This window comes from Caloenas nicobarica, chromosome 20, assembly GCF_036013445.1.
Source record: "Caloenas nicobarica isolate bCalNic1 chromosome 20, bCalNic1.hap1, whole genome shotgun sequence".
In the NCBI taxonomy this organism is placed as follows: domain Eukaryota; kingdom Metazoa; phylum Chordata; class Aves; order Columbiformes; family Columbidae; genus Caloenas; species Caloenas nicobarica.
This window is the reverse complement of record NC_088264.1, coordinates 8,047,069-8,071,701: the sequence shown is the minus strand read 5'-3', so window position 1 is coordinate 8,071,701 and position 24,633 is coordinate 8,047,069. Positions and strand designations below refer to the sequence as shown.

At 42.1% G+C, this 24,633-nt stretch overlaps 1 protein-coding gene across 3 annotated transcripts in view; it reads left to right on the top strand.

The window, feature by feature from the left end:
• Positions 1 to 24,633, top strand: part of ATF6 (activating transcription factor 6) — a 68,505-nt gene that overhangs the window by 6,760 nt on the left and 37,112 nt on the right. For 2 of the 3 annotated variants that reach the window (XM_065648943.1, XM_065648944.1), the window contains exons 8-14: positions 2,235 to 2,420; positions 2,817 to 2,908; positions 10,490 to 10,633; positions 12,430 to 12,549; positions 13,480 to 13,582; positions 14,753 to 14,817; positions 18,344 to 18,458. In XM_065648943.1, the coding sequence (XP_065505015.1) occupies positions 2,235 to 2,420; positions 2,817 to 2,908; positions 10,490 to 10,633; positions 12,430 to 12,549; positions 13,480 to 13,582; positions 14,753 to 14,817; positions 18,344 to 18,458 (825 nt within the window). The remainder of the gene's footprint in view (positions 1 to 2,234; positions 2,421 to 2,816; positions 2,909 to 10,489; positions 10,634 to 12,429; positions 12,550 to 13,479; positions 13,583 to 14,752; positions 14,818 to 18,343; positions 18,459 to 24,633) is intronic. The other variant, XM_065648945.1, reaches the window with a different exon arrangement.

Genomic DNA, 24,633 nt, shown 5'->3' with positions numbered 1-24,633 from the left:
AAGGAGCTCAGTCTACATAAATACCATCTGAAACATAACCGGTAGTGTCTGAAATGGTGATAGATGTACCTTAGGATGTACTCTTGGTGTACAAACTCTGCACTGCTGCTTCAACTCTGTTTTCTCCAGGAAAGCAGGTAGATTTTCCAGAGGTTCCAGACAGTCAAAAGCTGTCCAGTAGTGAATAACTCTGACCAGGTCTGCAAACAAGAATGGATGTAAACAATTTGGTCTTCTCTGACTTCATGATGCAAAATTTATTTTTAAAAAGAGGAATGTAACTGCTTGTTTGCAGTATCACATAACTCAAGCCACAGCTGCTGCACAAACTCATTCCTTATTATTTCATCTCTGGACAGTTGTGATGATCCTGGCCCCAAATTGCTGTGTTCTATACACTGCAGACCTTGGCTAGCCTGAATATTTTTTTTCCAAAGTTTTTATGTGTCTGCAGAAGTTTTCTAATGTTAAGTATTGTAGTGCTTAAAAAATTCAAGACAAAGCTTACTGTTAATGAGAATATGTTAAAATCTTTTCCTTCTCTACCCTCTGCTAAAGAGAGAAACTGGAGTAAGTACAAACAGCTTCGCTTTCACAGACTTTTGTTGGTGTCGGACTAGACATATAATAAATGATCTTTACAGAAAGCAATTAGATCAACATGGAGACAGCCCAAAATGTTAATGCACTGTAACATGTTTTCTTAGTCTTTGTCACCAGACTGCAGTATCACAAAGAAGAATGACTTCTTCAGACAACCTGCAGCCAATTTTTCTTGCAGACACCAAAGCCCTGGAGTGACATATCGTCTGTGTGCGGGTATACACAGGGAGAGAGTTGGAAGCTGTAGTTAAGGTTGTTTAAGCAGCGAGACCTTAACCGGAGCACGCTATCTTAAGTTTGTTAATGTTACGATTCTGTGACCTGTTCATTTTTTCCTACACTGATACTTCTAGAATAGTTCGCATCTTTTTTCTTTAGCTTTCATGCTGTGAGAGATGCAGATTACTCCAGTGCATCTATTGGTAGCTACTGGAGGATATTCAGGTCAGTGTAAGATAGAGCATTCAGTTCTCTTTCAGTGTAAACATCATTAAGGCACATCCTGTTGTAGCTCAATAATGTGATGGAAGTCTTCTGTTTTTAATAAAAACAGAGTTGCTGTTGCTACTCTGTGAGGGGAAGCAAATCAACAGAGTAGTGTTTAAACTTAGAATTTCGAGTAGTTTTGTATAGCTCTGCAGTATCGATCATCGTTATCCTTGTCAGCACCAAGATGCTTTCAGTCTAGGTCGTCCCACTCAGTGCAGACTGCAAAATTAGTAAGTGGTAAAAGATGATAGACTGTTCCTGCTTGGGAAAAATAATCAGAGTCCTCAAGACTGTTGGAGGATGGGAAGGGGTTACTTTGAACTGTCCCCATCTGGTCTTGCAGACCGAATGCCTGCTAGCGGTTGGAATGAATTATGTGCCCTCCTGGAGTATATTTGCCGGTTTAGCTTCATCCAGAAGGAATCCAGTTTGTGTGCTCTATCAGATACTGTTCTGTGAACCAAAGCATATTAAGTGGGACAACCAGGAAATGTGCATTGAAGCCACAGTCCTGATCTGAATTAAAATGCTACTGCAGATGCAGCCAGACACTGCATTTAAACTGCCATGTAAGTGCTTGATACGCACAGAATGTACCATCTGAGGTCAGCAACAGTATTCAGAGTCTTAAAAACTATATAGCAGAGCTGGAAAAGATACAGAAACAGGTGTAACCAGTATGGAAATAGCTTCCATGCGGGGCAGACTGAAAAAAATGTAGGACTTTCTAGTTAAGAAAACAGATTACTGATGGTAGCCTATAAAATGGTCTGTGGTAAAGCGAAGGTGAAAGACATTCTTGCTACCTTGCAGATCTGTAGATATGTATTTTCTGTCTTTTTGATTGATCACATCAAACTGCTGGTTGAGTATACATTTTGTGTCCCCTACGCATAGAAGATTGAGAATGCAGGAGAAAACAGAGCACAGGACCTGCTTTTTCATTATCTGCGAGCTGTAACTCTTGGAGGTGTACTGTGAGTCCTAGTTGCCTCTGTGCTGAACATTTCAGCTCATTTGAAGCAGAGTGCAAGAAGCTATCTGTGCAGACTTTTGACAAAGCAGAGGAGCAGGAATTATGCATGAAATAGAGGCGCTTTTAACTTGCAGATCATTAACAGGCCTCTGAATTGTCTGTTTAGGTCAATGTCTTGAGAAGACAGCAGCGCATGATCAAAAACCGGGAGTCAGCCTTTCAGTCACGGAAGAAAAAGAAAGAATACATGTTGGGACTGGAGGCGAGGCTGGAGGCAGCCTTACTGGAGAACGAGAAACTCAAGAAAGAGAACAGCACACTGAAGAGGCAGCTGGATGAAGTAGTACTAGAGGTAAGAGGTTGTGATGGTGATCTGACTTTATATAAAAAGACAGTTGCTCAGGTGGAAATGTTCAGAATATGAAAATGTTGACTGTAGGACCTTTGGGGGTTTCTAGCCCAGCCTCCCACTCCGGGCAGGACTTTCACCAACTCTAGGTCACAACAGCTGTCACGTGGTTCATGGTGCTTCTAAAGATTTCACTGAGAAGATAGACTGGATAGAAGCTGAGTATAATGTACAAAAAAGAGAGGTTTATTTTAAAGTACTCCTGGTGTGTATTTGTACATAACTAGGCAAATATAAATCTAAAAAGCAAGCACGATCTGGTGTATTTAGCATCTGACATACCTTTGCTCGTCTGCACCGCTTTTTTATTGCATATCTTCTCTGTTTTTTCCTGTGTAGAACCAGAAGCTCAAAGTGTCATCTCCAAAGAGAAGGACCCTGTGTGTGATGGTGATACTGGCTTTCATAATGTTGAATTATGGTCCATTGAAGTAAGTGGCCTAGGAATTCTTCTCTGCATAGCACATTTGCTGTCCCGCAGTTTTCATTTGAATCTTTAATACAGGCAGTGTTGTGTTTTAAAGCCTTGAGCTTGAAACCTGACTTCTGTCCTTTACTCTCCTCCTGCACAGGGGAAGACTCATAGGTGTAATGTTTCCTCTTTTGGAATCCTTTTGGCAACAAGAGCTAGATCTTGTCCTTTTAATTTCTCTTGCCTTGGCATTTTATTCATCAACGCTATGCACAGCAGTTTGCTGCTCCTTTTATACCTAAAGAGAATAAAGAGCTGTGTTTAGAATCATTTTAGAAAAAAAAAAGTCACTGACTTTGAGAGCTCTTCTGCTTGTTTATACCAGTGCTAATCTCAGTAGCTGAGTTTAAGCTGCTTCTAGTACCCAGTGCTGGAAATCCCACTGTTAGTTCCAGTGCTTTGCAGTCCTGACCATTAGGTGTGTCTAGTCATAATCGTTACAGTGTAAGCCCTATATTACTTGTCTTTTAGATCTGGTGAAGAGGTTGTTCCCTCTCCTTAATTAGTTGAAGTGGTAATTAAGAACCTCTCTTGTTCAAAGTGTATTAGTGGGGCATGGGAACCAGAGAGCAGGAAGGAAATGCTGCATTACTTCCCAGACACTTTATAAAGAAATCTGTGGAAGAGCAGAGACTAAAAAGGGATATTTCTTGCATGTATCTGTCTGTTTAAACTGGTTTTGGAATATAAGGACCTTTTTATATGAAACTGTTCACCTTTGGAAAAGGAGAGTATGTTTCAGTAGATTCCCAGTCAGCAGTCTCTCCATTTGGAGATTGGAACAGGGGGCTTGAGAAGGTGTAATTTTTTTTTGTTTTTTAATTTTGTTTTTTCTTACAAGTTGGCCCTCTCTAAGGCTGAAACCCCTTTCAAACTGGTAAACAGACTTGATGATGCAAGCAAAACTTTGTAGCCTGTATTTGTGGTAGAGGATGACGGAGGTGGTGGTGGATGGAGCAAAGTAAAGCTGCTGATTCAAAATCTTGTGTTTTTTTGACCAACAGCAGCTGTGCTAGAATTGCTGGCCTTCTGTAGAGACTTCATTGCAGCCCCTTTCTAGAGTGTCTTGATGGTCTCTCCTCTACTTTCCAAGACTATTGTGGAAACTGAATAATCTGTTAAAAATTTAGATCCAGTGAGAAATCTGCAGATAAAGACACCTACCTGGGCAGCTGAGAAGTGTGATTTTTCTGCTGTTGTCATAGACTGCAACAAATGAAGAAGCAGTTATTTTTGACTCTTGAAAAGACTTAGGGGTGTGTCTCATTTCTTAGATTGGTCACACAAACATTACAAAAAAACCCAGAAGTGGTAAGATTAATCATCTTTTACTAAAAATAAGGAAGTCACCCAAAGGTTGTGCAGCTGCACGCTGCCACAATCTGCTTGTAAACATGAAGTAAGCACAGCACAAGTCTTTCACCATCGCCCAGATGAGCATCCCAGCGAGTCTGCAGGCAGCACCACTGTTGCCTGCTGAGCTTTTGGAGCGCGTGTGTTTTGAGCTGCTGGAAGCACCATCCATTAAGCACACCTGTGTTGGTGTCAGTGCAGGTTAGAGCCCTCAGCTGAGCTGGGCAATCTCGAGCTGGTGTGTGGGAAAATGGGATTATTCTGAGCTCTGGTGCATTCAGCGGTGTTTATGTGCAAGCTTTCTATTGTTTGAGCCTTAACGCTGGACTCCTTGATTAAAGAAACAGACCTGTCTTACAGCAAATAGGAGGCTAGGGATATGGTGGCATGTCAGAAAGTTAGAGAAATAATTTTGTAGTTCCCTTAAAAGGAGCATTTTCTGTGTGGGCCATGGAGCTGATCTGGTTACCATAACATCACACGCGGTGAGTGTTGTGTTGCTGCAGAGATGTTTGAGCTGCATATTGTACATTTTTTTTTTCCTCTTGCTGTAACAGTCTTCCTGGCTCTGTGTGTGCTCCTTCCTCACTCCGTTTTGGTGTGATGTGAGGCAGGTTAGTTGGAATCACTGATGGCTTGTGGTGTAACGGAGGGGGAACTCCCGAGCCAGGCTCCTTTCTTGTCCAGCACCACCTTCCAGCTGGGCTGGTGCTTGGTCTGGGAGCTCTGAACTGTGAGCGTTAAACCTGGTACCTGTGGCCTGTGGTTGTCCAGCCTGCAGCTGAAGGAAATGTTGTCTAAACTTGTGCTGACTGCTGAGGCATCCCTAAAAGATGTTCTGAGAACAGAGAACCACAAATCATGGGCTGTACAACAGGATGAATTTCTTACTCTGAGTTCATCCAATCCTGGGCTTTTTCGCAGTTGGGAAAGGACAGAAAAGGATTGCTTCACTGCTTTTCGCAAGCCTCAGTAGCCTTTCAAGTATCTTCAGGAGGTTAATAGACTTCTGTGTGGTGTATATCTGAAGTATGCTAACAAACATACATACAAATGAGAGTCTATTAACTTCTTACACACTAGTAGAGAGGAGCAGGTGAAATGTGAAGACAAAACTATTAGATGAGTGCAAGAGGCACGCAGCAGTGCCATGTTAGCCAGCTCCTGCTGGCTGCCAAGGAAGTCTGGAGCCCTCTGTGTGTTTTAGCCAACACAGAAGCAGCTCTGGAAGACACAAGTGCCTCTTAACACTTCTAATACGAGAAACTTACTATAATGCTTGTGACACTGAAAGAATACGTTTCAATGCTGAGTGGAGTGTACATTTGTGTTGGAAATGGCCCGAAGCTGGAAAACTGCTTCTGTAGCACACCTTTGGCTTTGTGTTGTAGTTCCTTCTTGAAGAGAGAGAGAGAGAAATGGAGAGGAAAAGAACAAGCTGAGTAATTTGGACTTGGCTTCAGGTTCCAGACCTTTCAGAACCTCTCTTGATGGGTCGGTGCTTGAGTAAAATGGAATACCCTTGATTTTCTTACAAACCACAACTGCAGGAGCAGGAAGTGGTTCCTTCCTCTGTCCTTTGCTGATCCCAGCCACATGTTCATGCTGGCAGAGCTGTGCCTTGGCCTGGCTGTGTTGTCCTGCACGGAGATCATCTCTCCGGTTTGGGTTGCTTTTCTCATCCTTCCCAGCCGAGGAGAGAGGCCGGGCTCCTCTCGCCAGCCCCGTGTTTGCGGATGGTAGCTCTGGAGCAGCCCGGCAGGAGAAGGTGGCGGCTTGCTGCTGGCAGGTGGTGCCCTCATCGGGAGTAAGAAAAGAGAAATACTTTATAGAGAGCGTTTGGCACTGGGGCAGCCTTGTCTGGAACCAGTTAGGAAGAGGACAAAGTCCTCAGTTGGTGTCTCCTTGCAATGTCAACTTCAGCCCGCTGGAAACATCCCAGCTCATACTCAGAGGTGGTTCTGTCCCCAGAAAACTCTTTGTTATGATATCACTATTGGCTTTCGTCTACAAATTACTGTACAACTTAAATGTCAGTACTCAAAACTTGAAGTGCACGGGGTTTGTTCAGCCAGAAGTACAAATGAAATTTAGTTCGGGCTCCTGGCAAGACTTGCTTTCACATTTTTCAAACTGACATTCAAACCAAAGAAGTAAAAATACAGCTAAAATATCAGGTGCCATTGAATGCCTGGAGAAACTATGACAGGAGTGGTGCTTTTCTTTCCCTTCTATAATCAAATTTATCTACACTTCTGAAACAACAGCTGCACAAACTATTTATTGGTTCTTTCTTTTTTCCCTTGGATCTAGTTTTGCATCTTAGACAGGCTGACAGCTTAGCCAGCTTGGACAGAGTGTTTGTGGCTGTGTGAAAACTGTTTAATACTCATGGTATTCAGGATGTACAAATGCATGCTGCGAAGCCTTGGTGGGCACCTCAGGTGTGTCAATGTGATCAAACAGAAAAGGTTCCAGATTCCAAGTTCTAACTGGTCGTCTTGTCCAGTAAAGCCATTTCTCGGGTTCAGTCTTTCTTGACTTTTAATGTAGGGCAATAACTCAATTCCTGCAAATAGAAGGACTTGCTCAGGGCAGATATGCCAAAGTGCTCTTTCTTTTCCAAATTCTGATCTTGTAGCCCAACAGAATGAAAAAATTGTCCATGCTTTTACCATCTGTCATATTAAATCATTTTTTTAAGCAACTATTGATAGCTTAGCTGAAAATACTGCTTTTCAGAAGCTTTCTTCCCTCTGAATGGGATCATCTACCTTTCCTTTTCACTGTTTCTAGCCTCTTCTACCTGATGTTTTTAAATGCTCAATGTTGACTTCGTCTTCAGTGTCCTGGTGTTGGGATCTTCTCTGAGGACCCTTCCTGTTCCAGCTCGCTCTGCCTAGCACCTGTAAGGCTCAGTGTGCCTCAGGTGGGCAGGTGTTTCAGACGTAGCTCTGCAGGAGAGGGCTGTCCTTCATTCCAGCTGCTAAAGGGATTCCTTGGCCGTAAGTCGTGCTTTCCACCCCCTGTCAATTTGAGATGTCAAAGGAGGAATATTTCTGCTATCCTGTGTCGCACTCTCGTGTACGCACTTGGTAAGGAAAGGTCTTTGAGAATGAGGGTCAGAGGATACAGAGCGTTATCTGCACATCCTCTCCTATCTGTTACCTGAAGATGGAGCCCTGTTTACAGACGAACTGCACAAGTTTCTCATGGGAGAAAGGGAGGGGAAGAAATGATACAACAGAACAACAGCATCTTTTGTTCAGATGGGGAAAAAAATAGCAAAACTCCCCAAGTAACTAGAAGGTGGAAGGAGAGCAGTATTTCAAATTGCAGGGTTTTTCCTTTTCCAGAATAAAAGTTCTTTTGGTTTTGGGTCATTACCACAAACCAAAGGAGCAAGGAAGGGGATTATTTTTTCTATAAGGCCTATTTGAGACTTTGAGAAGGATGCTTTTGATCATCCTCAAGGTCCTAAAGAAAAATGAATGAGAAGGGGGAGGCAGATGTAGCCCATGTCGCTCAAAGCAGAAATTGCTGCTAGCCCTTCTTCAAAAAAAGCACCTTGTAGAAAATAACAATCATGATAAAGGAAAGGGCATTGGTGCCCGTGCTCTCAGAGGTGGGAGCCATGGTTTATGCCTGTAAGGATGGCAAAACACACTGTGTTCACCTCCTTCTTTGTCTTTTGCTGCTGAAGATACCTTCTTTGAGGTTGAAGATCCCATCCTTAGCTGCTGCCAAAAGTGAAATTTAATTCTAATGAAAAGATTAATGTGTTTTTTAGCATGAGGAGAGTAAAAATAAACATTTCCTCTCTATCAAAGCTGCTATAGTGAAATGAAGTATGTGTGATTTTCAGTGGCTGTACAGCTAAAACAACTAAATTACAAAAACTAAAGATTAGCTGTGATTATGGAGCGCTGCTTAGCTTTATCTTTGATGGACTTGGTTTGGATTTCTCTACTTTTGTTCAGAGTTCAGGGTGAACTGGAGTAGGAACATGTTGCATGGGGCATTTAATCTCGAGCTAGTCACCTCGCCAAGCTAGAACCTGAAAGAACAAGAATCACCTTTGCAGAATGAGGCAAGTAGGGAGGAAGAACCGTCATGGAAAAATGCCGATTTGCTACAGTTCTACTGATTAGGTTTTTGTCAGCTTTAACGAAATAATTATATGGAAAATTTCTCTGGTTCAATATGCAGTTTTGAACAGGAAAGGAGAGAAGTAGGATAGGATAAAACGCCAGACCCAGGAGGTCCATTAACACACTGGATGGCTAATACACTTCAGGCTGTGGAGAAACTTTGCAGGAGAATTACACCTTTTGGATCTTCTGATGGATATTCTTGATTTCATGAATAAACTTCTGTACACTTTTAGCTGTCATGGCTCCAACTAAGGTAGTGTAGGGACATTTCACAGATGAGTGACTTCTAGCCAGGAACGTGTGCCATCCATTTAAGCATCAGCCTTAATTTGGAGCTCTGGTTCTGGGCTTGAGGTGCTGCCAGCTGTGCTGATGCTTTCATTGGAAGAGAAGAAACATGATCTCATGAAGTGTTGTAGGTAGTGGACGTGGTTTCTGTAAAATTGGACAGCCGGGTGCAGCCTGATGAGGCTGTGAATAAACCATTAGCTTTCTGTGCTATGCAGTAGAGACAATAGACATTTGAATGCTTGTGTACATACACAGTAAGGAAACTTTAAGTACGTTTCTGCCCACTGTCACAAGTGAAGCCAGAGCCTGGAGCCTTTCTGCTGCCCTGATTCTGTGCTGCTGCCTGGAAACCTGAAGGAGAGGAGGCAGTCCAGGCAGTGTCGGCCTGGATCTGGGGTTGCCCTGGCTCCGCGGTTCTGCAGAACGTTGACACAATTACTCATGGGGAGACCTGGGTTCCTGCTAACAGGAGCGCAAATGTGTTGGCAAAAAGAGGGGATTGCTAGGCAACTGTGTCTGTGCACCTCATGTTTAGTTGTGGTGTGTTTAATCTTCCCTCCTTGCTAGTTTTTGCCCTTCTCTGTTATTATCATTTGCATTTGTTGCTTGTTGCAAAGTGATGCCACGTAACAAATAGGAAAATGAGATTTTCCCCTGCAGAGTTTGTGCTCTGCTACTCAGGGGAGGTGGAGCATGAATCAAAATGTACTCTGTGGGCAGGGATCAACATGCATAGCAAAGATCTCACCGGCATGCTGCGGTCCTTTTGCATTTTTGTATTTTTGCTGTGTTGCTGCGGGTGATGCTCTGCTGTTGTCAGCTAAGAAGGTTAGGACTTGATTTTGTAAATGTACGTATTTCAGGAAGCAACTGTGTTTATGACAGAGTAGCCTCCGGAGAGGATATCTGGAAGTATTGCTTTTGCGCTTTCAAGATTTCTCACTTGTAAATCCTCCTTCTGAGCTAGGATGCAGTTGATCTCGTGTAGCAGTCGTCTGGTCATTTTTCCAGCTCCCGTGTGAAATGCTGCAACCTGGCTTTGCATGGAGAGCAGCACAGACGTCCCCGTGCTGCACGGCTGGTGGCTGAGCAGCCCCGGGGGACAATCCTTCAATCAGTGCAAGCACAGACCAAGACCACGGGGCATTGGGGACCGTGGCCTGCCGCCACTATGTAGAAGGGGTTGTCAGTCCTGCCAGTGTTTATAAATCCAAGTAGAATTGAACATATATAAGTTTCTGTACAGTTTTGTTAGATTTCTAGGGTAATATTCCAGGCTTACAGCTGCATGGAATTTGGTAGCTATATTTTCCTTACATATTGTGTTCATATAAATCATGCCAATTGTGCTTTGAGGCTGATGAAAGTAAAAGTTCAGGGGTACTTTGATTTGAATACAGGTAATTTTCGTATGCCTGCAGATCTAGATTATGAACAGGTCGATCTCAGTTTCATCAGGTGAAGCTTGTGGTGGAACATGAAAACCAGAGCATCAAAATCCTTTAAACAATTAAAACTGAAGAAGTGAACAGAAACGCTTCTCTGTTTACTAATGTTTTGAATGACAGTACTATAATGACACAAGACATCATGTTTTTAAGTTAAATATGACACGAACCTTATCGATGTAACATAGCAGCAGCCAAAAATTACCCGCCTGAGTATTTAACACCTTACAGTAAAGCATCTTGCAGACCCTTTATATGTGTAATACGTTTTGCTATGGTTATTATGTTTTCCAGTGTATTTGAAAAGGATCCCAATGGAGCTGATTCCACTGCAAGTTCCAGCCACCGGACCAGAAATCTTCTGGAGTTCTCAGCTAGCCAGGAGTCCGGCACAGCTCAGAAAATACCTGGGGACAACATTCCACAGAAGAGTAATAGGTGAGATGAAAACCTTTAATATCTTTTAAGTGGCAGAGGGTAATGGTGCTTTTAGACCTCACTGTCCTTCCCTTTGATAATCTTTTTGGCCAGGGTTATTGCTGCTGTTCCAGAGCAACTGAGTTTACAAACACAGTGTTTTGAAAGCTGATCTCTTTTAAAAAAATTATTATTATTTAATAAAGTTTACCAGATTGCTTTTCAAATGAGTATGATCTCCAAGATAACCCAATACACAGAGCTTCAGAAGTGTACACCTGACTATGCTGTGTAGTTGTAGGGACAGTGTGGTGGAAGAGAGCATATAAACAAGCATATGTCATGGAGATTTTCATGACCTTCTTCGCGTCTTCATCTGTCTGTTTTTTTCCCTGATCTTTATTTTAGCTTGCATAGTTATGGTATTTGTCATCTATCTCTTCTTACTTTTCAAGCTGGAGTATTTATTTTCTTAATTGCTCGAGAAAAGTTCACAATTGAGAACATATTCTGCACTTAGCACTGTACTTTTTTAGCAATCTCTGAGTCCATCCTCATGCTTACCCATTATTTCATGGTATAGTTACTTTCAAGCTTCCTAGATCTCTAGCATTCAGTGCGTAAGTGAAAATATAATTGTCTCCAGATTGAAGTCTGGCTAATCCAGCTCATGTTTTCCCCTTACAAGATTTATCCTATTGGAGTGTTTTGGCTGGTTGAACAAAGCCAGGCACAGATGTGCAGAAAGCCCTAATGTATTTTGCCATGCAGAAAGAAGGCAATAAATCAAGAGCATTTTAAGGCTGTAGCCATGGTGAGGGCTTTGTGTCCTATGTGGCAAGTTTTAGACCACGACTTATGGGATGTAGTAGTCGAGTGGTTCTCTTAGGAGGGTATGCTGGTGCCTGTACCTCCTCCTTTTCTTTCACTCTTTCATCCTGTTTTTTAGCAAGCTATGGGCTCTTTGCTGCATATTCTCCTTTATCAGTTCTAGATGCAGTAAACAGGAGAAGCAGATGTGAAAATGGAGAGAAAGCTGAGAAAGGGAGGGGAATGTGAATAAGGCTTTCATGAGCTCTTATACCTGATTTTTCAGAAAGAAGTTGAGTTTTAGGAGCTATAGGTTTCTCAAAACCAAGAGGACTAACGCTGTTATATTGATACCCTGCCAAGAGGGGAACTTATCATAGAAATTTGGTGATAAGTAGTTAACCTCTCAGGAGGTAGGAACATTAGTCTTTGCTTTGTTGCTGAGAGTGCTGTGGGGTTTTGCATTACAATACATGCTCCTTTTCAGTTTTTTATCAAAGCCAGGCTAGCTTCTGGAGACTGTTGGAGACCTAAATCCTCTCCACTCAGTTGTAACATGGTTTGTGGCTGCTCGATTATCATATAGCTCATGGTCTTTACATCTGCATGGTTTTAGTGGCCAATAAATTTAGTATTTCTGTAGCAAAACTTGTACAGCTCTGGAATGAAAGGGAAAGTTGCCTCTGCAGAGATCTCATAGTTTACATATTATGAGGAATATTTTACAGGCTTTGTTTTCTTTCAATATTTGGCCTGTTTGGGAAGAGATCCAACATCTGCTAATGCTTATGTGTCTTCCCTATATTGAGTGCTATTAGACCCCTTTGGAGAATTGACTGAGACCATTGAATGTTTGATAGAAATTGTTGTTCACCTGTTTCAGAGCTCCCATAGGAGCAGCTGTGACCTTTGTGGGTTTGCCGCTGGTAGCGCTTATTCTCTGGATTTGGTCAAAGGCTCATGAAGGACTAGTTTCAGGGATTTCTTAATGTCTTTTTTTTTCCCAGGTATGATGGTTCTGTATCTGAGAACAAAGCACTGATGATAGTCTCAGAAGAACCACTGTTATATATTTCACCACCACCACCACCCTGTCAGCCTCTGATCAACCGAACAGAGTCGCTGAGGTGAGCAAACAACCTTTTCTGAGCCTTTAAGCTTTTATTAGGAGTTTAGATATAAATTATGTGTTGGGTGAGTGCTACCGGACAGATAACTGAGAATGCTGTTATTGTCCCTTCGTAGTGTTCATCCAGTATGTGGCCAGTGCCTCTGGAAGTGTCTGTGCTCTCCAGTGTCTACTGCCGTGGAGACAGGAGAGCGACTTGGATCTTTTGGCAGCTTTTGATGTTTTTAGTGATGATTTTCACTCAGTTTTCAAGCTGGTCTTTTAGCAATAACCAAATAACAATTTTCTGGTTGCCTGGAGGTTTTTTGTGTCTCAAGAGAGAAATCACTTCATATGTGGTAGTGTTCATAATATGGAAATCAAGTCTAGCTAAAAGCCTGTTCCATCTGAAATACGTAAAAGATGGTATCCTGCTCTTCAGCTTCTGATACAAGCAGACTTAACCTGACATTGCAGATGTGCTTTATTGACTGTTAGAAAACACGTAGCTCCACTTTTTCTAAAGATATGAGCACATCACTAACCTTATCTCCATTCTGCTGTGTCCATTCTTTCTCTCAAATTTATTTGTTGTATTTTAGCCTTCTTAACCCATATTTTGTCTTGAACTGGTCAACTTTTGATTTTAAATTGCAATAGTCCTTCCAGTAACTTCAGAATTGCTGTTCACTGGTCAAAAGAAAGTACTGCATCTGATTTATGTTGAAATATCCATGATCCCAATACTGTAGAGACATTTCCTTACAAATTCTATCATAAATTTAATTTTGCAATTGTATTTTCTTACTCTGGTATTAAAATAAGTTATCATAAAGTAAAAGAGTAGTGATCTGCAGTGTCTTTATAGTGGCTAGTTTAAACTGTTTTCTAAAATTAAAGAATTCTACCACTGTTCTTCAACATCTGTTAATGCTGTGGGTTTTTCTAGGCTGAATCACGAACTTCGAGGATGGGTTCATAGACATGAAGTGGAACGAACAAGATCTAGAAGGCTGTCAAATAACCAACAGCAGAAAGCAAGGGTGATGCAGGTAGGCAGGTTTATACTGCTGAGTCAATAGCATGACAAGATAATTTCAGACAACATAACAAAATATTCTCTCTTCCTTGTCTGTGCTTGTCATTATAGACAAAAGTAGCAATGGTGCCTGTAATTAAGGTACCAAACACTTCCCATTTTAAATTGCTGGGTTTGGTTTATTATTATGTTGTCAAAGTTCTTCCATTCCTGTTCTTGGACTCGGGCTAAAAGTTTTAAATTTTTTTAGCGGTCATGAAAAAAAATATGTTTAGTGTTTTCTAAAATTACTTTCATGACTGCTCTGTAATGCTGTGTCAGGATAAGGATAAACGGTTAACAGAGAGAAATATAACCTACAGCACATTCGTCTGGCTCATGGTTAAGGGGTGCAGCTGATTGGTTTTGTTGAAATATTTCTGTTCCATTTTTTTCAGATTTTTGCTAAAGGCATACGGTTTTGGTAAGAGTACAGAATTAGGAGATTTGTGCTCATACTTCCCATTTTTTAAAACCCTTGCACCTACACGGTATATTGATCATGAGGATGAAATTAAGACCATGAAGTTTCACAGTGTTTCACTTGATTAAGAGCTAGTAACAGGCTTAAAAGGAAGTGAACTTAACAATGTGGGAAATGCCACACCGTTCTAGAGAAAAACTATTGAACGTTAAACTTCAGATTCTTCTCATTGGTGCCCAAAGGAGAATGGTGGAACACTGAAGCAGGGCAAGTCTGGGGGCTTCTGGTGTTTCAAATGCCAGAGGCGTGTTGTGGGTAGTGTATTTTAGTAGAGATGCAAAGGGGCTGTGACCTCAGAAGAATTCTGCAAATCTGACATCAGTGAGAGCAAATTTTGCACATGGATGACACAATATGTCCAACTGTTGTGTGTGGTGCCAGCTTCACTTCTTGGTCTCTGAATGTATGACTTTAAATTTGGCTGTATTAAAACACTTGCTTTTTCTTTGGGTCCAACTGGATTACTGGTTGCTATTTCAGTTATTCACATTTCACCAGTGAAAAAAATGTAAATTTATTGTTCAGGGAACTGATTAACCTCTGTGTCCCATTATATATATTCACTCTCTACAGATGTGATTCAAGTTTTATATAGTCCCAAACCAAGAAAATGATTATTTTTTCAGTTCGTGTTACCTTTTTGTTTTCCTCCTTTTTCAGAGCTCCCTCAGTCAGAAGGCAGATTCCCAGCTAATGGCCGTGCCTTACAAAGACACCAGCCTCAGGTGAGGCAGAACAACTGCTTTGTTATTGCTTTCTATTTAAAGACCTAGTTTTTCACCAACAGCTGGTTAAAAAATGCCAGTTTTCACCTTGTTGTCACGATTCTTAAGTCAGGTGCTAGCTACGTTTATTGGCCTAATTTTTGTACCTTGGCAAATAACTGTTTCTAATGATTCAGACTACACTTAGAGGGACCTCTGTATCACAACTCCACTCTTCTGGGGTCTTTCTACTAATGTGTGTCAAGAAAATCATTACCTCACTCTGCAGGGTCCCTTCCTAAACAGATTTTAACCTTAAGGGGGGAAAAAAAGGAGGGATTGTCTTGGGATTATCTGGAGGAACATCATTATCTTATAAGAAGGTTTCAAAGGGCTGTGAGTGCAGTAAGAGGAAGGTTTCTCTCACTGTCTTCAAGGGTAGAGCCATTATAGCTAGCACCAAATTATTTTAACAGGGTTAATGTATCATTACATCTTATTTGTATGGTTTGTCTTCATCTCCTGATTTTCCCTGTTGATTATTAGAACACAATCACACGAAGTTTCGTGATTGCCCTGCCCTCCTTCCTGCATACCTGTCCTGTCCCTTTTCCCTGGGTACAGGAAGAACTGGAGAGAAAAGTTGAAGGAAATAAAAATAAAAATTCTCTCTCCTGAATTCTCTGTGACAGTGTTTAAAAAGGATCCTGTTTAAAAGGATCTTTGCTTTGAAGTGCCAAAAACGAGTGTGAGAGCAGAATGTGGAGTATGAAGCGGACTTTTTTTTTTTTGAGAAGAACACCTGAAATGTTGCTGTTGAAAGTAAGACAGCTGTGGCTCTTCTCTTTGCATTGCGGCTTTGAAAGCAGGATCAGCCTGGGAGAAAATAGCAAGCTGCAGGCAAATGTTACGGAAGCCAGGCTGCCAAATTTTAGTATGTCTTGACTAATAAAAAAAGAAAAAAAAAATTTAGTTCTACAGGCAGATGAAGGACATCTGTTTTAACTGAGGACTGGACAAACAAGCCTCCCGGCATAAGGCAGTTTAATATAAATGCTTGCATTACTCTTAAAAAAAAAAAAAAGTCTGGATTATTAGAAACAGTCTGCAACATCCTGCAGCTCTGTGTGGAATAATCTGTGCTCAGAAGGAAGTGAGAATATTTTCAGATGAATGATGTTTAAGTGAACAGGACCAGTGAGTCATGGCAGCTGCATGCCGTGACTGTCCTGGAGCTGCTAGGAACACAGAACAGACTTCCAGTTGCTCCCAGAGCCATCAGCTATTAGAAGCTCCATGAAATCATAGGATCACAGGGGTAGTTTAGGTTGTAAATGATCTCTGGAGATCTCTAGTCCAAGCTCCTCATCAAAGTGGGTTTATCTTCAGGTTTAATGTGTCTGTCAGAAGAGACCGCCTCCGTTGTAACCCCCATCAGGAAGCTGAGGGTTGCAATGGGAGCCCTCAGCCTCCTCTTTTCCAGGCTGAACAAGCCCAGGTCCCTCTGTCCCGTCTCTCCTTGCACATCCCGCACTCCAGGGCCTGACTGGAACTCAGCCCAGCACCCCGGTGCCCTCTGGACACTCAGCTGCACTTGTCGGTTTCCTGATACATAACATGTTTGTAGACGTCCCTGAAGCTTTTATTAATAACAGAAGTACCTTTTCGTGGAGTGTACAGTCAAAGCTTTTGATTTTTAATACCAGTGATTAATTTTTAATGGCCAGACTCAGCACCACTGTTGTAGATACACGATTTAATATGATACTTTCTTGTAATATGGTATGGTATTACTAAAACAACTGGTAGCTTTGCACCTGTTTTGAGTTCTTAAGTTCCTCCCTTCCTTCCATGGAACAGTCCATAGTGGGTACTCTTAAATGCCCAAAGGTAAGTACAATGTAATACCAGTAATCCACTGATATTACTGGGAATTCGGAGTTGGTCTTAGACTCGTTACATGGACCCAAGAGAGCTTTGTAAAAAACCCCGTGGTTTCCAAATGCTTTGGAACAACTTTCTCTCATGGCTGGATTTAGAATTATAAAAGGCTGCTTTTTCGGTCTAGCTGTATGTTCTGGAGTGTGGGTGAGCAAACGGATCTGCGGGACCTGTTTCAGTTTTCAGGATGTGTTTTACTGAGCAACGCGTGGGCGCGGTGCCTTTTATCACAGTAAAACTTCAATGCCGAATCTCAGGGGTGGTTTGGTGGGCCTACGTATTTTTAGGAATGAGTAATCAAGCTCAGATTAGCTCCAGTCTTTGTTTCCTGTGTGTGAAGGATGTGATCTGATTCCTCACTTGCATAATTCTGCTAAAGAGGGTATACAGGGTAGAGCTGCCTGCCCTTGGTCCCCCAGGACTTACATCCCAATCCTGTTAAAGGGCAACTGACTTGGCAGCTGCAGCCCTTTGGTTGCAACAGGACTGTATTTGCAGGAGAAGAGGAGATAATGATGGTCTACTATTACTGCTGCTCAAGAAAATCACTTGATGATAGATTTGTACCTTGTTTTGGGTGCATAATTATGTATATTTTAGAAACATAACAAAATAATCTAAGTCAGCCACCGTAGTTTAAAATCTGGGTCAGCAAAAGACAGCTTGGGAGGAACAGCCTGATCAGTGTTTTTGCCACAAATACTGCAGACAGGCAGAATGTTGTTAAAGTGGGAATGAATTAAAATGACTGGTTGAAGGTCCAGCTAATGGTTTGTGTAAATTCAGCTTTCCAGTTTGATTAAATATGTTTTCAGTGGGACTGGGGAAGTATACGTGATAGCAAGGCGTGCTGGGAATTTCTCACCTTTCCAAGATAAACAGTGGCTAAGTACCACGACTGTATGACTTGCCGGTGTTTTTGCTTAGAATAGTTTAGGCAGAATGTCTTTTCCTTATGTCTGGTATATGTAAGACAAGAATCGTGTAAAAGATAAGCCAGAATTCTGTGAATATCTTATTTTTGCTCCACTGTCTAAATTGAAAATCAAGAGGAAATCTTTGAGTTGACCAAAGAGGCACAAAAAGTAAAAATGGTGGGTGAGCGAGAAGATGGGAATGTCACTGACAGTAAATGAAAAGCTTTGTTTATGCTTAACTTTGCACTTCTTTCAGTTTGAGTGGTTTGGATCCTTAGCATAAACAAACAAACAAAAAAAATAATTAGATGTTTTGATTCATTATTTCAGAATGACATTTCATTCTAAAATTTGCTAAAATCTATTTTCAGAAGTCATCAGATTTTTCAGACACTTTAGGTTGACTTGAAACTTTTTCTTTCTGTTGAGCTAGCAGGTGAGTTTTTGCTACCCACAAAAGCATGAATAAAATCAAGCCTGGAAAAGTTTCCTGCAGCAAGACCTTTAAAACCTTGAACTTTCAAAAAATACCCAGTAGTTTCACTGTCACCTGTGTTTAATGTTCCTCATGCTGCCCTCAGTAGGCTAAGAGCTGCTCTTCTCTTGAAAAGCAGGTCTTTGAAGTCATTGTCTCACTGAAGTTGGCTTTCTGGTCTAAAATAATTACCTTCACCCCGTCTTCATTTCAGCAGGAACTCAGGGAATGAGCTGCAAGTGTATTATGCCTCTCCAAGGAGCTATCAAGACTTTTTTGAAGCTATTCGCAGAAGGGAAGATACATTCTACGTGGTGTCGTTTCGCAGAGTAAGTGTAGTAGTCGTTCAATACTGGCCTTTTATGTGTATCCATAAGACTGTTTCAAACACTGAGTGTCTTTCCTTGTAATACAAAAGATGACCTAGTCAAGGTCGAAGCTAAATTTGTTTCTCCACAAGTGATGCTTCTGTATATCCTTTACAATAATGTGGCCAGATCATGGTCTTTGCAAAATAAGCCCATTACAGGTAGGAATGGAAAAAGACCTTTGCAGAAAACATTGTAGTGCCAGGGCAAGACAACACAACGTTTCATGAGCCCTGTGGTTACACACTTACGCATGGTAGCAGTCCAGTAATCAGAATAGTTAACTGGATGTTTATTTAATAGGTGTATAAACCTTTTGTGCTTCTGAGCATAGGAATAAATGTACCCTGTGAACAAATTATTTCTGCTAGCTTAACGTAATAGTATTTCTATCTTCTCCTAAAAGACTTGTATTTGCAGTTTTATGTGTCACATATTGCAGCTGTACGGGACTCTGCGCAGTGGCACCATTTTTCTGTGGTTTTGTGACTTGTAAGCTGAGACAGGTGAGCAATTCTGCTGTCTCTGCTGGGATACAGCACAGGCTTGTGCTACGGCTTTGTCAGGCACATCCTCACATCTGCAACGCAGTTAGTGACAGTAAAAGCTGTTTTAAAATGGGATTCCAGGTGTTTGATGGCACTTTCCGTACTGCAAGCCTGAGTGGTGTTGAAGCCAGGGCAACTGCAGTAGTGAGAAGCTGTTCGGGATCTGGTGATGGAAGTGAAAAAGGAAAACAGTGGTTGAAACACCAGCTGGGGTTGGGAGAGTTAATTCCCTCCCTTTTGAAGAGGTCTTGATGAGTCCTTAGACGTTGCTGTAATGCATATTTGTCCCTGACCTGAACCCAGGGTCTTGGCTTTCTAAGTCTCTTGCCTTGCTATTTTGCAGTTGTGATATTAGGTGAGAATTGTCATACGCCTGCTCACACCCAGCCATGGTTTTCCTAGGACCCTGCAAATCTCCGCTTGTTTCCTCATCGTAGGAGAGTCCTGAGAGGGGTTCCAAAGTGGTGGGGACCAGTAGTTGCCACTACAACAGCTCATCCAGCTACATCCAGTTCTGTGCAGGAGCACACAGATGAGCAGAACTAGCTTTAGCAGTTTCTCTGTTGTCATAATTCTACCAATCTGTAAATGCCATATGTACACAGGTAACACAACCTTGTTCGACCTGGTCTACGGTAACTTTCTTAATTAGTGAGATATGCGTCTTTAGAAAAGGTTCAGGCAAAATAAAAATAGCTGTGCTCTTGTTAGGATTAGGGTTTTATGCTGAGTAGAAATATGAGGTTAGTTTCCAGTCTTGGGATTACTGGATTGTGTCACAAGGCTGGAATTTTGTTATTAAATGCTTGGCATGTTCTGCAGTTCTTTCAGCTAGCAACACAAATATAGCCGGCACCAGGCTCCAAATATCCAGAGGATGAGTAGAAGGGAGTGGAGAATTGATTATAAAAGTTTTCCTGGAAACTCAAAACAAAAACCAGAAGAATAGTGTTTGTCTAGTTCTTCACTTGCAACCTTTGCTCTAATCCACCTGAATGCGTGTTCTGGTACCCAGGTTCTGTTTACGCTGTCGGATTAATGACCTGGAAGCTGTCAGCTCTTATTTGGACTTGCAGAACTGTCCTCGGACACAGAATGTGGCTTGTGCCACGGAATCCCTACTGCTTGGCTCTGCTCTGTTGCAAGGAGAGGTCTGGGGACTTTTTTAAACCATCTATGAAGTTTATTAGGTAGCAAAGCTCTTGGTAATTCTGTTTTATGAATGAAACGTCCTCAAATCGAAGGCAGTTTCGCATTACCGCATTTATTATTTTAACAGGGCAAACCTGATCTAGTGACAAGCTCTGCCCTGAGGCACTTTTAAATGACTCGCTTGGATTCTTTTGTGAGTGCAGCAGAAAGGAGTCCTGCCCAGCCCAGGGCTGCCACCCAGGGCCCCCGCCGGGGGCTGCCCTTTCCCCTTCTCCTCAGCGCTCCTGACTTCGCTTTCTGTGCACCACAATTCCCTTTCCACTGATTAGGAGCTGGGAGAGGGAACTGGTTTCCTCCTCAGTGTTACGGGACCGTTCACTTTTGCTTGCTCTCTTGTCCAAGTTAGTAGGCAAGGCCTGGAGATGGCAGGTTTTGTTCTCCTTGCTGGCTGTTTTCCATGCAGACACTCCCCAGCACTTAATAAGCTGTTAACAGCTGTATACAAAAGAACAGGAATCATCCAGTTAAGAGTCCCAGGGAGTGGATGGCTCTGGTGTTGGTGATGATCCTGCTCCAAGTGGAAGGTAGGACTAGGGATGTCCAGAGATCCCTCCCGCCTGATGTCTCTGGGATCCTCTTGCCATGTGTTTTCTGCTCTGTGTGCAGTGTCATGTAACCCAGCATCTCTCCCGGGTGCATGGGCTGGAATGTAATACATTTTTTTGTGTATGTTTTCTGCATTTTCTTGCTTACATTACAGGAGTTATGCCCTGAGTTCCTTGGATTTTCTAGAAAATGGCATTTGCTAGGGCTGCCCGTGCTGCTTTTGTGCAGTAAGACTTAGCCAGGGCTTGTGACGGTGCAAGGCAGGGGAGCACAGCTCACATGTACTATGTCATCTTCTAGTGATGCTTGGTACCTGTAAGACCAAATGTATCATGATCGCTTCAGCTTTATTTTCTTTCCTTATCATGGAAGGCCTGCATATTTACAGGTGGAGTTTGATTTTTTTTTTTTTTTTTTTTTTTTAAGGAGGAGGGAGGAAAATTAAGTAGTATTTGGATCAGCTGAGTCCATACAAGAAGTTTTCACTCTGGGAGTCTAGAGAATTTAATTTTCTGCTATTGCCAGGGGAATATGTAATGTTTAAACAGGAAGAAATGTGTAACTGACAGTGAGTGAAGAATTCTTGAACTGCGGCAATGTTGTCTCCCAGCCCTGCCAGGGCCCAGCAGTCAGCATCCCCCATAGACAGGGCTCGGCACCATTTATTTCAATTTTATCTTTTCTTACTGCTTAACTTCTAGAAGCCGTTGTTTTCAGTGGTCATTTAGCACTGCAGAACTGACACCTGGCAATGTAACAAGATGTGCATTCCCAGTAGTACATATTCACACCTGGACCCTCTGCTGTCCCCAAGTACCCCAGCACTCAGAAGCCACATCTTTGCAGTCTGCCTCTAAGTTGGGCTGGTTTGGGTTGGTTTTGGAGCTCATTCTGAGCTGTCTGGTCTGTGCAGCGGGTACCACGAACAGGTTGCCGTGCTTCTGTGGAAAGGGTACGGCTGCTTGAGCTCTGCTGAAGCATCTTGGAGTCTCCAGCTGGCACTGAACCTTCCTTCCATTTCTCCCAGGTTTGAGAGGCAGAACTGAGAGCATGTTTCTCTGCCAACACCTTTGATTTCTGCCCTTTATTGTCTGCAAAATTCAAGTGAGTTGGTCCAAGGTGCTCGGTCAGCAGGGAGGCAGAGACGTGGCTGCTGCTCCAGCTCCCCGTGAGCCTGGCACGGAACCAGTTCTCTCTGAGCTCACATCTGTTTTGCCATGGACTATTCAGACCCGGAGATTGTTTCTAGAATTACTTGAATAGCTAGCTTAATTTGGAAGGTAAATAGTAAATCATTGGAGAAAACAAATGCATTTCAATTTACTTTGGCCTGTAAATGCTGCTCCAGATGATCTCACTCTTGTGCGGTTCGGGTCAGAGTCCCCACACCTTGCAGTGGTTAAGCAGTAGATTTCCCCATCCTGGAATATTCTGTCAGTGATCCTTTGGTGACATCTCTGCAGACTTACTAAGGATAGTGACATTTTTTTAGGGTAAGAACATAATTTCTGTTCTTAAGCAAAGCATGATTTCAAGTTTGATGCACTTGGAAAATTTAGAAGGCCACTAGCATTCCCTCTCACTACTTTCTCTGTTTAAAAGCACAAATGTCTCCTGATATCAAAGTTTGCCAGTTACATTTAATGCAGCATGTATACAATATCTTAAAGTATATTGCAGTACAATAACTAGATATTAAAAGGTGATCCTTGTTATTATCTGTTAGAGCGAGAGTGATGCTGGCCCTATAAAAAATCAATGGCAAAGCCGTTACCAACTTCAATAGGATCAGAATTTCAGTTTCTAAATTTCTGCTTCAGTGCCCTGGCATTTAAAGCAGAGAGCTTCAGGGAAACTTATTATTATGGATGTGAATTTCAGGCCTTACAAGCCAACATCTGGGATGAGCATTTAAGGATTTCCCAATTTCTGCAAACAAATTTTCACTGAAGTGTTTGAGCCAAATTTAAATAAGAACTTTTGTTCTTCCTTTGTGTGAACACTCAATGTGCTAGGAATAAAAATGTCTAAGTTGTGTTTTGCTTTTGTTGGTAATAAGCCTGTGCCGTGTTAATTGTATTTGGGATGATATATTACTTTCAGGCAGCAAAAGATTATGATGCCTGGCTTTGACATTCTTGTGTAGCAGTAGTTTGCTGTGCTGCACACACAGTTCTGGCAATAGTTTGAATTTATTCAGAGAGCATGAGTGAGGCAGGTTCCAATTCACTGCACTCTTGATGCCATCCGCATCCTCCGGGCAAAACTGCGTTGTAAGAAGTGGGCTTCAGACGATGTTTCATAGCCAGAAATTCAGTCTTAATGTATACTTTTATCCTATTTTGTTACATTTGGCAACGGCTGGTTTTTACTGAACATGAAGTTTTCTGCTGTTGACTTCGTTTGTGGATTTCCATGGGCTGGGATATGTAATTTGGTCTTCTATTCAGATAAAATGCAATGATCAGACTCACATAATCTTGCTGCGCCTAAAGACACAGTAGCTAATTTATATGTTTCAGTCCTGTGGGTTTGCAACTGCTGCAAGCTAACATGCAGATTTCGAAAAGGTTTTACAAACTCCCCTTTCTCCTTGGGGACCCTGACCTTAGCTATTGAGAGGAGGAGATTACTTTATCTCAGTATCCTAGGGTTTTAAAATGTTGTTTAAAATGTTGTGTACAGATGCTGAGAATAACGTGTTGAAAGAACCGAGGGTAACGACATAGTATCCATGATAAAATTGCCTGTTCTGTTCAAAGCAGGAGTCACCTTTTAGCCTGTCTGCTCCGCGAGTCAAACCGTTGCCTCCGTGGGAGAATCTGAGGAAGCAAACAGCGTGTGTGGTGGTGCTTCAGCACGCCCCGGAGCTCAGCAAGCCAGCCCCTGTCGAATTATGGCGACATTTGACTTTCAAATTTGAAAATCCATATTGAAAACCTCCTGTTTGCATTTAAGTGTCACCAGTGAAAATGAAGTCTGGCCTGCTGCAATCTTTGATACAAATTCCCTCTTTTCTGGATAAACTGTAGATTTTCTCTGTGTCAGAGAGAATTTTGTCCTCGTAAAGCCCTGGCGTCCCCATGAAAAGAGTGAGGCAAGCTTTCTTTTTGGTCTTTCTCAAGCTGTCATCCTTCCTGGTGTGCAGGTGGGGAGCAGGGAGAGCTGACTACCAAATGGACGGGGAGTTGCTGGGGAGAAGAGTCTTCTAGATACTCAGCTGAGAAAGACGTTGCTTTTGGTAGCATCTTAGAGCTGTTCTTGCTTAGTCTAAAAACCTACAGAGAGAAATCTAAATCTAAAATTAATCTAAATCTAAAATTAATCTAAAATTAAATCTAAAAATATATGTTGTTCTGTAGAGCACAAATGGCCTTATCTTTATCCAGGGCTTATCAATATGGATGTGTGCGAGAACAACGCAGCTCCAAGTCTAAGTAACAGGAAGCTCAAAAGAAGTTTTTTTTAGTTTTGCAGCTGAAGGCCAGTAATTCTTTAAAAATCATTTCCATCGACACGTTATAGTGTGTTCCAGCAAAGCCTCCGATTGCTCCGTTATTCCTCGCTGTTGTTACTCTGCAATGCCTCCAAGTTTGTTCCCATGTGAGTACAGACTTCCAAGGCTGAAGCAGGAAGCAAAGTCTTAGTCACTCTGATGTTTATCTCCGTGGGTCCCTTTGAACCCCACCGTGCTCCAGATAACATCGAGAATGAATGTGGTGTTGAGGACAGATGTATAAGCAGAGACAGAAGAGTCACTCGAATATGTCTGGCATGGAGCAAAGGATACTCTTGAGTTTGTGTGTATAGTCTTGATTCGTTTGTCTTCT